The 16,418-nt window shown below is 50.5% G+C and overlaps 1 protein-coding gene across 1 annotated transcript; it reads right to left on the reverse strand.

Annotated features, from left to right (window-relative positions):
• Positions 1–3,891: 3,891 nt before the first annotated feature.
• LOC117878181 (vasotocin-neurophysin VT-like) lies at positions 3,892–10,369 on the reverse strand. The gene is made up of 3 exons (XM_034772207.1): positions 10,181–10,369; positions 5,219–5,420; positions 3,892–4,203 (listed from the first exon to the last, which is right to left on the reverse strand). The coding sequence occupies exons 1-3, from the start codon at positions 10,298–10,300 to the stop codon at positions 4,040–4,042; spliced, it is 486 nt and encodes a 161-aa protein (XP_034628098.1). The 5' UTR covers positions 10,301–10,369; the 3' UTR covers positions 3,892–4,039.
• Between the last annotated feature and the right edge of the window lie 6,049 nt (positions 10,370–16,418).

The following is a 16,418-nucleotide window of genomic DNA, read 5'->3' on the forward strand; positions in this document are numbered from 1 at the left end:
AACTGGGAACCAGGTAACATTTGCTTCCAGTGCTACACATGGGCCAGCCAAGCTCCTCTCTCAGCTCCAGGGTGGCTGCAGCCAACGAGGGTCTGACAGTGCCCCCATGCTCAGAGCTCCCATCGAACTCCCAAGGGAGCCCCTGCCCAGAGCAGCGTCAGAGCCAGGCCCTTAGCTTTGCAAGCCGAGCAGGGCTTGCCTGGGGGAAGGCGCCGTAGCTGCCCCAGTATTCACCCGCTGCTCCGCAGATGTCTGAGCCCCAGGCACAAAGCCCAGGGCTTGGTCTGGCTCTGTGGCTGCCCGGCTTTGCCAGCCTGAATGACAGGAGGGTTTTACCCTGTATGAAAACCAGCCAGGGCTGCTCCTACCCAGGGGCGCATCGGCCAGCGAGTCGAGCGCCTGCGTCTTTGTGCTCATGCTTATTACCACGCACGGCAGGCGACCATCAGCAATAAGGGTGCTGATTGTCATGGCTTCATGGTGCATCACAGCCAGACTTCACACAGCACCCAGTCAGGAAGAAATCCTAAGAGTAGCAGAGGACCCCCTCCCCCATTCCCACCCCCAATCCCAGTCAACGAAGAACAGACTAGGCCAAGCACTGGAGAACGTACACAGCTGGTGTGAATTGGTGCAGGCTATTTACTTCAATGAAGCTATGCCAGCTGAAGGCCTGGTCCAGAGGGGCTTGTAATGTAAGTTAAAGTCTTCATCATTGTTTCACCCAGTTGAATTTTCGACTTAAAAAGCCCCAAATTCATTCATTCGACCCATGTCCCTAAGGATCTGGCCATCCGTTCTAAGTACCGTCACCGCAGAGTCTGAGCCGCTCAGTGCAGAGGGCTCTGTACTCTGTAAATACGGTAAACGCGATTAGTGCCAACTGGACAGCAAGAAACCCAGAGCGTTAAATCAGCCACCCACATCAGAGCACTGTCCTGTGCAAACCACCCCTATTGATCTTCCTGGAGGATTCATAGATTCATAGATTCTAAGACTGGAAGGGACCTCGAGAGGTCATCGAGTCCAGTCCCCTGCCCTCATGGCAGGACCAAATACTGTCTAGGATGTCCTCTAGGCCAGCAGTTCTCACCTTTTTCGGCTCAGGACCCATTGGTAAATGTTGATGACCCTGTTGCCACCCAGTAAATAGTCTGGGGGTGGAGGCCCTGGAGTGGTTTTGTTTGGATCCTGCCTCCTGGGAGGGGGTTGGGCCCTGCCCAGCACTCACCCCGCAGCAGCAGTTCTTGTAGCCCCTGTGCTGTGGGGCTGGCTGGGCGTGGCTCTCCGCTCTGGGCATCACAGCCTCCGGGGGTGCAGCGCCGCTCAGGTTTGGCCCTGCACCCCTGACTGTACCAAATGTGTGTGAGTGGAGTTGTGCCCTGGCTCATGGGGTGACAGGGCCACTCACTCAGATTTGGCCTAGCCGGACTCCCGTTGTCATGACGGCTGGGCCAAACCTGAGTGGCGCTGGGGGCCAAACCTGAGTGGCGCTGGGGTGCAGTGCCTGGAGCAGGGAGCCAAGCCCAGCCGGCCTCATGGGGCAGGGGCCACAGGAGCTGTCACGTGACCCTTTGAAACATTCTGGTGACCCAGTTTTGGGTCCGTGAAACCCTGCTCTAGGCAATAGCAGAGCATCAGCAACAGGCTGGCTGGTGCAATTAACTTACATCACTCAGGAAAGCTGTGTGACACCCGGTTAGCAGGGCTGGTGAACCTTGGTGCACGTTGTGCTGAAGTCATTTGGGCCAGATCCTCCGCTGGTGTCAATCAACCTAACTCCACTGCAGCGCTACACGGATTGACACCAGTGGAGTACCTGGCCCAATAGACGTTGTATTCGCTTATACCAGGATTGACCTTATGGCCCCTGGGCTGAACTCTGCCCAGCCAATGGGGTTGCTTGAATGCAAATATGAGCAGAATTGGACCCGGCAAAGCAATTACCTCTTCATAGGGGGTGTGTGACGTTGCAGGGGTGTAAACCCAAAGTGATTTCAGTGGGGTTACTCCCAATTTACACAGGTGTAGCCTGGAACAGAGTTTGGCCCTTAGGCTGTATCTTGCAGCAGAACTCTCATTGCCAGTGTCAGGTTTCAGCATGGGCGGGGGGGGGGGAGTGGGGGTGCTGATGCCGTCCTTATGGAGCTCACATGCGAGAGGGGAGAGGGTGGGAGCAGGGATCGAGTCCTGGCCCTCAGCAGGGTTCTGTGGCAAATGATCTGGAGAGGCAGAGAACGGCCAGTTCCCATTCACCCTCTTGCATTGGGTTCATCCTCCCTCAAGGTCTGGTGGAATCGGAGCCCTTCCTGGCTTGCCCCTCACAGAGCTGGGAGGAGATTGTTAAGTCAATGTGAGAGTTTTGTCTGAGGTCTTGGGAGCTGGCCCTGTGGCTTCGAGCCTGCTGAACCTATCTGCTGATTATTAATATCTTCTCAAGAGCTAACTATGGGAGGAAAGCTGGTTTAATGGACAGGGCAGTAGCATGGGACACCCAAGACCTGCGTTCAGTTCCTGGCTCTGCTGCAAATGACCCTTGGGCACGTCCCCAAATGAAACACTCTGCCTCCATCCAATGGAGATGATGCGTCCGCACCTTGCAGGAGAAAGGCCATGAGGTGTCCAGTTACTCCGGTGATGAGGGGCTGTATACGTAGAATCAGAAAAGGGGGCGGGGTAGGAATCTTATGGGGTAGTTTCCATAGACAGTCTTTGGCACCAACTGGGGTGAAGATGTCTTTGTGTCCAACATCCAGTGGATAACGTTTTAAAAAGCATTTAAGTGAATTAGGTACCTAATCCCAGTTTCTAAAGTGACAGGCACTTCGGAGCCCACGTCTCACTGAAAGTCAATGGGCCTTACCGTCACCGAAGGTTACGTCTACACGGCAAGCAGAAACCAGTCTTGGAGCCCGAGCCTACAGGCTAGGACTTGTGCTATGGTGCTAATCACAGCTATGTAGATGTTTGGCTCAGGCTGGAGCCCGGGTTCTGAAGCCTACGAGGGGGTGAGGTTCAGCGCCCGAGCCTGAATATCTGCAGTGCAAGCCCCGTGAGCCCCAGCCTGTAGACCCGGGCTCCGAGACTCGCTGCCATGGGTTTCTGCTTGCCATGTAGACATACCCACAGGTGGTCAGAAACCTTCGGGGGGAGGGATAGCTCAGTGGTTTGAGCATTAGCCTGCTAAACCCACAATCATAAGCTCAATCCTTGAAGGGGTCACTTAAGGATCTATGGCAAAATCAGTACTTGGTCCTGCTAGTGAAGGCAGGGGGCTGGACTCAATGACCTTTCAAGGTCCCTTCCAGTTCTAGGAGATAGATATAGCTCCATATATTTTTATTTAACCTTTGAAAACTTTACCCACGCCACTCTCTGCAGCTAGCCTGCCTTGTGGGGTGTGCTTCCTTCAGACATCCCAAGCTGTGCAGGATTGTCCCCGGACAGAACTCCTCTGGGAGTCTTCTGGGAAACTCATGTGCTGCCAGGAGTGAACCTCTAAGTCAGTGCTCCAGGAGGGGGCTAGTGGGAGCTGTGCTGCTGAAGTTTTGTACCCCATGAGGTCTGGTTTCTGACTGCATTGTACATCTGAACTATCTGCTGCCTCTCTTAGCTGGGGGAACTTGGCAAAGACATTTGGAAGATCTGAATAGTGATGGCACATGTGGTGCTCCTTCTCCCCTCCACTGAATGAGGAGGGGCTGCTGAACCATCAAGGGCCAGATTTCCGAGTGCTCGGCACCCCCCAGCTTCTTGAAAGAGCTCAGCTCTCACTGTGACATTGATGGGCAGATCTTCAAATGAGCTCTACACCCAAAGTCCTGAGCTCTTGCAAATCTAGCCCTAGTGCCGAAGCCTTCAGTGCAAATGACACAGGACAAAGTTGAATAGCACAGTGCAATAAAAGACTTTATTGGCCACATATTTACAATGCTTTCAAAGGGCTGTTCCTTTACATCTTGTAATGATTTTCTGAGGTGCCGCGGCATGTAAGCAACATACTCGCTGTTAGACTCGTCTGTGATCTTGCTTCTTTCCCTCAGTAGAACTGGTGCTTCCCCTGTTGCTGCCTGTTCGCCAAATGCATCAGCTTGAGCAGGAAGTCACTCGCTGAGCCATCCAGCACAGTCAGGTTCTTCTCTGAGGGCTCTCGACTTCTGTCACTATCGTCATCCAGGCAAATGGTATCCATGGTGCAGCTCTCTTCGAAACAAGAAAAGAAAACCAAAGTGTTATCACTGATGTTACATGAAGCAGTGGGTTCCAGGGATTGGTGTCATAGGCTGTGATCCCATGCACTTTCTTAAACAGAAGGGACGTATTAAACCGAAAAGCTACAACTACAGCCACAAAAAGAATTCCACAGAGCTTTTGTTCCAGCTTTGTCTCCCTTGTTTACCAGGCACCACAACCTGTCTGGAACTCACTATAGCAAACAGAGACATCTAATGGATGAATAACATATTGCTGACAAATACATTACAAATGGAGGTTAGGAGTGGGGGGACCGGGAATTCCTGAATTGTAATACTATCTCTTACATTGACATGCTATGTAGACTTGGGCAAATCAATTCACCTCTCTGTGCCTCAGTTTCCCCATTTGGAAGATCGGGATTATAGTAATACTTTTACAACCCTACCTTTGAGTCTGCCGGGCTCTTTAGTTAATGCTCATAAAAAGCTTTGAAGATATAAAGTGTTATATCAGCCATAGGCTTTTGTGTTGAGTCAAATCCTGAAATCCTTACTCATGCAAAATGCCCACTGAGGTCAGTTACTCAGTCCTTACTCATGCAACCCCTCCCCCCGGGGCGGAAGTCAATAGCAGTTTGTCCTGATTCATGACTGAGCAAAAACTAAAGCTGTCAAGCAGGTTTGGTCCATTACTGTTCCTTATATTTCCAGAAATGATCCAATCCAAGAGTCAAGTAGTTGACATTCTGGATCATACCATCTCATTCATTATCCGGCTTCTGACGGTGGCCAATATCTGCCCATTCCCCATCTCTATAGTGGGGCTAACAGCACTTCCCTACATCACAGAGGTGTTATGAGGATAAATCCATTAAAGATTGTGAGGGGCTCAGCTACTACAGAGATGGGGCCAGTGAAGTACCCAGGAGAGGAGATGATCCCCTAGGCAAAGGCTGTTACTATTTGAGGTGCCTCCCCATTCCATTGTATTTGTTCTGGGTATGGGGGTGCTCCTCTATTACCATCATTGCAGCAAATGCCGGGAGCGGCGCATTTCCCTCCTGAGCTGCAGGCTTTCCCACCGGCCTCGCAAGGGGAAGGCAGGTAGTTTTCTTCCACGCAGCGCAGGGTTTCAGAAGTGCCCACGTAGCAGCCGAGCTCCTCTCCACAGCAGATGTTGGGGCCAAAGCAGTGCCCTCTGTTCCCAGGACCACAGGGTATGCACTGGGGAGACAGGAGACAGATCAGCATGCCAGGTGCAGCACGGGGAGGGAAGATTCATTCTTAGAGAACAGCTAAACCCCTCATGCATGCTATGAGCACAGGGCCTGATCTCACCAGTGGGAATCAGAGGTGAGTCCATGGAGTAACCAGCCAGGAGAATCGGGTGCATGAATGGGAAGCTGTTATAACCAGTGAGCCAGGTCTGAAGGTTGTGGGCCAGGTCCTGCTCCCCATTGAAATAAATGGCAAAATTCCCATTGTGTTGAATGGCGGTTAATTCTTAGCTGATTTTTATGGGCCAAATCCTTCAGCAGGCGTTTAACCTGAGCTAGGAGGCAGCATTGGGTCTCTGAGATCACCCCTAAAACCAGCTGCATGGTCACATGGTTTCCCTATCGCTCTCCACCTGCTGCAGACAAAGCCTCCATGCCATGAAAGAGCCCATAAGAGTGGGTGTGTCCCGGATGAACCGCACCCAGGTAATTACATCCTGCCTCCCGCAACGCCCCCTGCAGCTTCAATTGGAGCGATATTCTGCGTCAGGTGCTGTGCTCCACCCCTTCGTGTTTGTATCCCAGGCCCATCATCTGGGCACCTACTCCGTTTACTAGATGGCTGCATTTCAGTGGTGGGTAAACTGAGTCATATATATACCTACCTCATCGGGCATTTATAAAACTTTCAAATACTTTAAGTATCATATTCGTCCTCCCCTGAAGCAATATGCAGCTTTCTCAATGGAGGACGCATCCCTGCCAAGTTACCAGTGTAGGGGACAATCATTTTCAGTTGCTAGAATAGCAGCTGGGATCAGATCTTTCCATGGACAGTAGATGGAAGATGCTGCTATAAGTTACCTTAGGTTTTTTTTGAGCAAAAGGATGAGCCCGTTCAGTCTCTGAAACCCTGGAAGTAAGTGCAGGGGTTTAAATGTTCTGTGGCTCCCAGTTCTTTAGCTAAGCGCTTGGCATTAGCAGTCATAGTTTTTGTCCAAAAACCAAGAGACAGACACGGCCTATTGCATTGTCTGCTCTTTCCCTTGTTGGCAATGCAAAATTGTGCCCCCTTTTTGTTCAGTCTTGTTTTAAATGGCTCATACAATTTGGCTCCCACCATAGTATGTGGAAGCCAACGTCATTCATAGATGGTGGTGGCTCGTTTGCAAAGATGCCTTCAAGCCTTAAAGGAATTAGAGCCAAGCTGTAGAATGAGGTTGCTTTCAGGGCTATATCTATTCTTCTCCCATGTTTAGAACTTCCTAGTCAATGGAATTTCCTCTCCACTAGAATTTTCAATATGTTGGTTTATTGCATTACGGGGTAAAGAGATACAAGTGCTCTTCTCAGGACAGCTCTGCTGAGACCATCAATGGAACAGAGCATTCAGTTCCAGGCACTTCATTAACAGAATGATATTAATTAATTAGAAGCAGTTCAAAGAAGAGCAGCAAAAAGTGATCGGGGGCTGGAGGGACAGTCTTGCTAAGAAAGAGGGAAACGGTTAAATATGGGCAGGCTGGCTAAGCCGTGACTAAGGGTGGGAGGGTAGGCATGATTCTACAAACATTGAAAGTGGAACCAATCCTAGCACAGTGCGTTTTGTGTGTGTGTCCAGCCACTGGAGGATAACAACCTACTGCTATTAACAGTAACAGAGTTATCCCTTTAGCTCAAGTGCTAGAGATCAGTGTTGTAGTGCTGAAGGTCTGGGGGTCAACCTGGCTGATGACCTCCTGGGAGGGATGGGGATCATTCCATTCAAGGGGGTGGGAGGAATTACTTAGGATAGTACAAAGGGGGAAGAGCTAGAAGTGATGGGGGTCACATTAAGAAAGAACATAGGAATTGCCAGATTGGCTCAGACCCATGGTCCATCCAGCCCAGTGTCTGGTCTCTGACTATGGCCAGTATCAGATGCTTCAGAGGAAGGTGCAAGAGCCCCACAGTAGGCAGATGTGGGATAATCTGCCCCCTGCATTAGGGCTCCTTCTAGTCTCTACTAGAGATTGGCTTAACCCCTGCAGTATGGGGGTTAGTATCCCTTCCACACTGTACGTCATTAACTTTTTTAATACTGGATGTTCTTATTAGCCATATGAGAGAAGAGAGGACTTAAGATGAATAGCAAATAAAACCGCCTAACAGAAAGCTCACTTTGGCTCTGCAATGGCCTCCTAAGGGAAGGGGTAGCCTCTCCATCACTCAGGCGGATTTAGCCAGGAGAGAACGGCAGGCTGTGATTAGTAGCGAACAAGCCTGTCTGGGCTGGGAGAGTCACTAGTTGACCAGAGCACAGGACTGGGCCTCAGGAGTCCTGGATTCAGTTCCTGGCTCTGCTACTGGCCTGGTAGATAACTTTGAGTGGATCACGTCACCTTTCTGTGCCTCAGTTTCCCCATCTGTAAAATGGGGATAATGACACTGACCTCCTTTGTAAAGCACTTTGAGATCTGCTGATGATGAGTGATACATAAGAGACAGGCCTTAGTAGTAACTCCTGTGCTCTATAATCCATATAGCTCCACTCACAGCTAGTGTAGGAAGCTTACTGCAGACCGTTACGTGAAGGGGCTATATTTTGCACCCTTTCTTCAGAATAAAAGGGAACAGCTACTCAGTGACGGGGGGCAATACAGGCACATGCTGTGTATCTCTGTGTCAAAGGTCCCCTCATTTAATAACTGCCCACCAGCAGTGGGATCATGGCTACACACAAACCACAGGGGAAAGTAATTACTAAGGATAAGATTTTGTCACAGAGGTCACAGATTTCATGACTTTCAGTGATCTCCAGGACATTTTCTGCTTCAGCCCCGTACCTTGGGGTGGCGAGGGGCCCTGCGGCTGTCAGCCACTGCTGTAGGCAGTGGGGGCTGGCGCTCATAGTCTCTTCCACCCCCTCTTATTTTTAGTAAAAGTCACAGCTAGGTCACGGGCTTCCATGAATGTTTTTTTAGTGCCCAAGTCCTGTCTGGGAGTTTTATTAAAAATAACTGTGACAAAATCTTAACCTTAGTAATTACACTTAGAAGCCACATCAGTCTAAAGCCAGCCACAGTGAATCCTATTGAAATGGAAAATTAAATTGTGGTCTAGAGATGTTTGCATTCAAACATGACCTTTTCTTCTATTTGGTAACTGGGGACACTTTGAAATTTTGATCAGAAGGAACTGGTTTAAAAAGGCTCTGAATGGTCAGCACAGTGGCTCTGTCCATGGTGCTTAATTTGTTAGGTTCTTTAATGGCCCGAAAACTTTTAGGACCAAATTTTCATAGGTGAACAAGCTACCATACATCAGAGACGTTGTCTAAAAATCAAGTCAGCCACAACAGGAAGAGACAATCACATTAACTTTGGTTATTTTAAATCCTCTTGATATAACCTGCATGTTTATAAATTGAGATATAATTTCTCAGGTAACCAACTGCTGTGTTCAGATCTGCTCAAAATGTGGTAGAATCAAAATGAAATGGTGTAAAACACTTTGCTATGACTGAAATGGTTTAAGTAAGTAATACAGTAGTGCCTCATGTAAATCAATGTGTGTTTAAAAGGCACCGGTGCTATTCCTTTTATGATATAGTTTTTCTTTCTGAAATTACTCTAAATATATTATTGCTACTTCACATTTGCATTGAGCATGACATCCAGACTGCATTGAAGTCAATGGCAAAACTCCTATTGAACAGTGTGGGGCCAGGATTTCACCCTAAGTACATCTGAAGGTCTGTAACTTAATTTTTTTTTTCATCTGTTCTCTTTGCACAAGAAATACAAGTACTGGGTTCTTGGGGACCAGATCCTTAGCTGGTGTTCTCATTGCTCTATTGAAGATGATTTTTACCAGCTGAGGAGTTGGCTCTTCAAATGGGCTTCAGATGTCCTCTCTCTGCTAGTGCATTAGTGAGGCTGTTACAACTAGCAACAGAGCAAACATTCTGTTCTTTAATCACAAGCCAAAAGAACTATTAAAGTGTGTGGAGCAAGATTGCATTAAAAGGGGATTAGGTGGCAGAAGGAAATCACGAATGTCAGCTATTCCTCTTTAGAAGGTGCAGCCCCTGTTTTAGTGGGGTGCCAATCATTTTACCACTTCCCTCCCATCCCCCACAGCTTCCCAGTCCAAAGAATTTCAGTCGATTTAAGGACTGGCTCCCTATTTTTCTCCCTCGCTTTTCTCTCTGCTGCTTCCAATTAGGGGCCAAGGGGTGGGGCGGGGGACTTAAAGACACCTTTCCTAAGTCGAAATAAAGATTTCCCCCACCGCCTTTGTCTCCTAAGAAGCATCAGTGCAAAGCTCCTTCGCTCAAAGCAATGTAACTTCATTTCTGTAAAGAAAGCAAGCTGGAGCAAGAACTGGAAGCTTTAAAAAATGCCTATCTGAGCTTCAGGCCAATGAGCGGAATCTAGCTGCCAGCCAGTGAGGTGTTTGCCCCTGTCTCTCTCACCCCTAGAACTCGAATAGAGTTTGCCTAACACACCCAGGACTGGAAGACAGACAGTCCCTCGTGCCCAGAGAATTGAAGTACAATGTTACACACCCAGGACTGGAAGACAGTCCCTCGTACCCAGAGAATTGAAGTACAATGTCACACACCCAGGACTGGAAGACAGTCCCTTGTGCCCAGAGTATCGAAGTACAATCTCGCTCTCTCTTGCACACACACGCACACGCACACACTTTGTATGGGAACACAGTTCACCACACCGTGAGGAATTAGCTCCCCCCCACGCACATTGCAAGCAGCCCCCCTCGTACCTGTCTGATCTCTGTGTCGGGCAAGGCTCTCTTTCCTCCTCGAGGGCAGTTCTGGATGTAGCAGGCTGAAGACATGGCGAGAAGACAGAGGAAGTAGACTGGAAGAGAGGTTTTGGGCATCTTGAAGGGGGCTGCCAGGCTCTCACACACACACAGAGAAGCTTTGTTTGCTTTCCAGCCTCCTGTTTGCATCTGGCTCCTTTCTGGACCAGCTGCCTACTTATATCCCTCCCCGTGCCGACGTAATGCCTTTCTTGGCCTTTGTCACCACGGCCAGGGGGAGGGGGCTTTTTTTTTTAAAACCTCTTTCCCAAACTAGACTCAAAGCAAAGACTGTAATTGAGGTGATTCAGTGCAGAGGCACAAACAGCCAGTCCGGGCTCAACAGCTCCTCTGAGCCTTCGCTGGGTGCTGATGAATAATTCTTCCTTCCAGCCCAATGCGAAATCCCAGCAGGAAAACTGTGGACACGTTTGGGGGGGGAAAGGATAGCTCAGGAGAGGAGAGGGGGTCTGATTCTGATCTCACTCAGCCCTGTGCCAGTACAGAGTGACTCCACTGAGGTCAATGGAGCCTCCCGTGAACACAAGGAGAACCAGACCCAGCCATTTCCTCCGGTTTGGCATGTGGGGCCAAATCTACAACCGGTGTAACTGAAATCGTCGGCCCTGTGTCGATTTACACCAGCTGAGCATCCACCTCACACAGCTTCTTGACTCCTAAGGGGAAAAGGCCTTTTCTTCCTTGGGTTGCACCACGTGGGGCAATCCTGTGCTGACCCCGTCTAGAAACCTGGAGGCAGACAGCAGAAGCAGAGGGCAGTTGAGACGCCAGATATAAAAAGTGTTTTGGGATGTGCTTGCTGGAGTCGTTTATGGGTTCTGCTTATTGAGGGCTTAGTCCTGCTGCCCCTTACTCAGGTGAGTAAGCCTCGCCCACGTAACCCGGATTGGGTCTTCACTTTGTGAGCGCTTCCAGGCTGGTTCGCCAGTGTGGGGCTGCGTCTGAGTGCCACTCATGCAAGCTCAGAATCAGGCTCTCTGGGTTTTATTCACCAGCTTCACTGTGCACAGCCGTTCATCCCTGTGCCCAGCGAGGGCTCAACGCCAACACTTTGCCCTCCCATTGCACAGGTGTAAAGGCTGGAGCAAGGGGCAAGGCAGTGGAGAATCAGGCCCATTGCTGTCACACCTGCCTCCAAAGCCCCTGCCACACCACTGGTGCTGTATAAATAGTTAGGGGACTATCAAAGGCATCCACAATTGAGGTTAAACTTGAGCCACATGACGTTAACCCTGGCATGAAGCTGTCCCTTTTATCTAACAATGCTAGCTCGCGCGAGCTTATAGTCATGACTGCTAGACTGGAGCTCCATTGTGCTAGGTGCAGTACAAACAGAGTGAGAGACAGGCCCTGCATCCAAGAGTTTACAAGCCAAATAAACAAGACAGAAAGAAACAGACACACAACAGAGTCAGGACTAGGACCCAGCTTGCCTGAGTCCTATTCCAGTGCGCTTAACTACCAGACCGGACTGTTCTCCTGCAGCTTTTCTGCTGTGCAGGGAACATTTACCACGCTGCACCAAGACGTGTGCCTTTTATTTCTGCCTGTTTAGTTGTAGCAAGGCGAGGAGGGGAGAAGCCACAGCAATTATCTCTCTGGGGTAAATCCCCAAATCATTAGTCAGAAAAAACTCCCATTGACTTATATGAATAAGGCACTTAATAGTTTGTGTTCTGGCCACTATGGCTAAAGGCTGAGTAACTTCCCAGCCCCAAATAATGTATTGTTCTGCTACCGGCCACTGTGGGAAAGAGGATACTGAATTAGAGAGACCTCAGCCTCCATAGTGCAATTCCATGTCTAGTCGGCCCTCTCCTCATGTGTACATTTTGCTATGGTTTGCATTATTGCCTGCTTGCTCTTTGTGTCTATAGCTATAGAATTACACACAATGGTGAGGACATTCGTGTTGCAAAGTCAAGCACTCCAAAGTTAGGAAATGCCAAAATTAAGGTTCCCATCCCCTCCAACTTGTCTCTGCCCCAGTCATGTCTCTTCCCTACCACTGGCTTCCTGTCCCGCTCCCAGTCTCTTTTCCCAGCCATCAGTCCTAGTTTCCCTCCCCTCCTCAGCTCCCAGGTTCCCCGTGTCCTCCTCCCTGTCAACCGCCAATCCCGTTCTCCCGCTATGGTTCTCATGAGGCTGCTCTCTCCCCATGCAGGTTTGGCTCCTGGTCCCTTTGCATTGGCATCAGACAGCTTCCTCCTCCACAGTGCCTGGGCCCAGCAGAGAGAGCATCGTGGGCACCGGCCAGACAGTCCCCTTGCTTTCGGTTCAGATGCCTGAAGTGGGAAGTCTGGCAGACACGGAGCATGGAAAGTTTCAGCCCAAACAGTAAAAGTTTGGCAAAGTTCTAAGCAACTGAAAACAGGGTCTTACCATGTGACGTGTTGGGCAATCTTAATAATAGGGGATGCTCATAATAAATATATTTTGATCCTCCAGCTTCAAACCGTAGGAGATTCATAAATAAATCACTAGTCACCCAGGGACAGACGCACAAAAACTTGGTTAACTACTACAGCAGACAAGCCTGACTTTCACCGGGCGTGTGGAATTTTAGCCAACGCTCCCAACAATACTCTACCGTCATATGGCGTGTGGCGAGACTGGGGACCGGTCCAGCCCATCCAAAGCACATTGCAGAGAAGACAAGCATGGAGCAGGTTGAATGGTGTCGTTACATTCCTCGCTCTCCTGTGTGTGAGCATGCAGCTACCATGGTGATAGCTGCAATGTTGAGACCTAGCTACCTCAGTGCTCTGGGTTGAGGTCAGAAGCGGGCCTGGCCGCTGAGGGAGGGGAACTCCTGGCCTGCACCTTGGTCCGACCCAGGCTGTGACCAGTAGAGACAACGACAGAAGCCCTTTCTCCGGATGTCAGCTGTGGGCTGCTCCGGGCTATGTATATGTGTGTAAAATAGATTCCTGCTCTTTTTACAGAGCAGCCCATGAGCAGCTGATGGCTCCTTCCCGGGGGACTGGCTTGGCGAGTGCAGCAGGGCCAATCCTGGGTCCCGCTTGATTATAGCTGGAGCCGGTTGTGTGGACTTTGCATGGTGAAGGAACCCTCTAGCCCTGGCGGCATGACTAGTACAGTTGCAAGCTGAGTAAGGCCAGTCTGGGGGATCGTATGAAGGGATTGTGAGGCTTTTAAAGGCAGATTTGATCAAGAGGCCAGTTTAAGACGGGGAACAGTGTGACTATAGTGGTTTGGAACGGGTCCCATATGAGGAGAGATTAAAGAGGCTAGGACTTTTCAGCTTGGAAAAGAGGAGACTGAGGGGGGACATGATAGAGGTATATAGAGAAAGTAAATAAGGAAAAGTTATTTACTTGTTCCCATAATACAAGAAATAGGGGGCCACCAAATGAAATTAAGGTTTAAAACAAATAAAAGGATGTTCTTCTTCACACAGCGCACAGTCAACTGGTGGAACTCCTTACCTGAGGAGGTTGTGAAGGCTAGGACTATAACAGGGTTTAAAAGAGAACTAGATAAATTCATGGAGGTTAAGTCCATTAATGGCTATTAGCCAGGATGGGTAAGGAATGGTGGCCCTAGCCTTTGTTTGTCAGAGGGTGGAGATGGATGGCAGGAGAGAGATCACTTGATTATTGCCTGTTGGTCCACTCCCTCTGGGGCACCTGGCATTGGCCACTGTCGGCAGACAGGATACTGGGCTGGATGGACCTTTGGTCTGACCCAGTATGGTCGTTCTTCTGACTCTTCCAGAGAAGAGCGTGGGAGGATGGTTAAAGTGCTGGCTTGGTTCATTTTGCAGCTCTACGCCTCCGTTCCCAGCTGTCCAATGAGAGCAACCCACGCATAGGCTGGAAGGTCAAGCTGGCTTTCACGGAGCTCTACATTACCCACTGCAATGGGGCCCTGAGCGTGGCCGTGCCCTCTGGGTCCTACTGTAATAGAGGGGCCCTAGCCACAGTGCTGAGGTTCAGCTCTGCCTAGGAAAGAAGCACGTCTGTTGATTTACGTTGGTTCTCGCCCCCCCCCCATTCGCCTCCACATTGCAGCCTCTCGCCAAGCCCTGTTCAGCCCCTCCCCTCTTTCTGCTTGCAGGGGGTGAGCCAGCCACTGATGGCGTGGCTCCTCTGAAGTCAGTCGCCGTCACTCAACACCAAAGCCAGCAGCCACCCACGCTTGGCTGGCTTAGCTGGTAGCTCATACTATTCTCACACATTCATCCCCTGCTTTATCCATGATCAAGGGGGCTGGGGGGGGGGCTAGATACCTTGTTGGGTGATGAAGGACATCTGGGCACCATCGGAGACGCACCTTCTCCTGGCCCCACCCACGCCACCGTCCCAATAACCCCTGGCATGGTTTGACTCAGCAACACCCCAGAGATGGGACCACACAGTATTCTCTCCCCCCTTCCTCACACACTGGCACTCATCCGTCCACCCAGCCAGGGCATTCTGCCCACCCCATGGGCTGCCATCTGCAAGCACTGCACTAGCGCTGAGCTTTCCCTCGCGCCCCCCCGCCGCCCCCCACGCCATTGCACTGCAGCACCCCGGGCCCTTGGACAGTGCCAGCCTTAGCCCAAAGATGGCGGCTGTAGCCAGGTGAAAAGGCTCACTGGAGAAGTGGGGCTTGGACTTGCATATGGAAGCCATCCCCCTGCCTTCTGGGCCCCTGTCTGACATCGGCGAAACGCCTCCCAGCCCCCTCTGGTGAGACTGTACGAGCAGGGCAAGGTGAGCCAAAGCATGACAGACCACCCCACCTGCCCCCCCCCCCCCAGGCCCATTACGCTGAGAATGGAGGGGCCGGTGGTTAGGGGCCCTCCCCCACATTGCATGGAGTGGATCCAACACCTGATTCTGTGCACCAAAGCCTTCACTGGCCAGTTCACACCAGCTGAGGCTGTCTCACACACACATACACGACACACACCAGTAGCATTCGCCAAGGCAGTGGTTCTCAACCAGGGGTACATGTACCCCTGGGGATACACAAAGATCTTCCAGGAGGTACTCAACTCATGTAGATCTGGGTTGCTCAACCTGGGGGTTGCCGCCCCAAGAGGGAGGTCATGTGACAGGTTTAAGGGGCTTGCAAGCTGGCATCGGGACTGGCAAGCAGGGCAATTTCCCCAGGGCTCCATGCCTGCAAAAACTACGCTACATGCATCGTCCCTGGTGCTCGGGCTTCAGTCCTGTCGCTTGGGCTTCAGACATGTCCCAGAAACGAACAACAGGCTCAAGTATCACCCTGAAATGTCAGTATAATATTTATATTCCAATTCATTAATTCCATGGTCCAAATGAGAACGTCTTCAGTACTAGTGTGCTGGGAGGGACACGTTTGTATTTTTAAGTTTGATTTTGGAAGCAAGTAGTTTTTAAGTGAGGTGAAACTTGGGGTGCGCAAGACAACTCAAACTCCCGAAAGGGGTACAGTCAGCTGGAAAGGTTGAGAGCCACTGCTCCAAGGAACTGACAGAGCTTTAAAACGCTTTCAGGGCTAACACAAGAGTAAAGGTTTGGTGTTTCATGAAGAAGGCAGCAAGGCTGCGTGTCACTCCTCCACGACCCAGCTCCATCTGCTGAGTGAGTCATGCCAAGTGGTTTTTGGCCCTGACTTCTGCACCACACAGATTTGTTTTTAGCGGCCTGCAGGCTGGTTCCCTGGCAGCCTGAGCTTCCAAGCCTTTGTACCTGTGACACATTCCTGACGAGGCGGAGGTGGAGCTAACTGACTCTCCTGATCATCCAGTGGAGCTGCTACATCACCCAGCACCTATATTGGGGTGGCACCTCTGGGTTATAGCGGGTGGTCTACAAATGCACAAGGAGACATCGTCCCAAAGACCTTGCAACGTTGAACAGGTGACCGACAGCTGCAGTGTGGCGGTTTTCTGTAGCGGAATGACTGCAAAGGGGTTTTTGATCTTAAATAAACTAAAACCTCAGCAAAGGAAACACCTACCCCTGCCTGTGTAATTCTTGCCCTGGGGAGAGGATGAACCACAGGTGACAGATGTCAATCACCTCACTTGAGGCACTACTGGAAGGCTCTCAGGTACTACAACAGGCGACAGGTTGGTAGCCAGCCCTATTCCCAGTTTTGCGCCTCTTTTCCACCGCTCCCCTCTCCTGCTAGGCTAGGAGCAGCACTACTCCTGCTAGAGGGTTGGGACTGTACCATC

The sequence above is a fragment of the Trachemys scripta genome, chromosome 5, assembly GCF_013100865.1.
Source record: "Trachemys scripta elegans isolate TJP31775 chromosome 5, CAS_Tse_1.0, whole genome shotgun sequence".
Taxonomy (NCBI): domain Eukaryota; kingdom Metazoa; phylum Chordata; order Testudines; family Emydidae; genus Trachemys; species Trachemys scripta.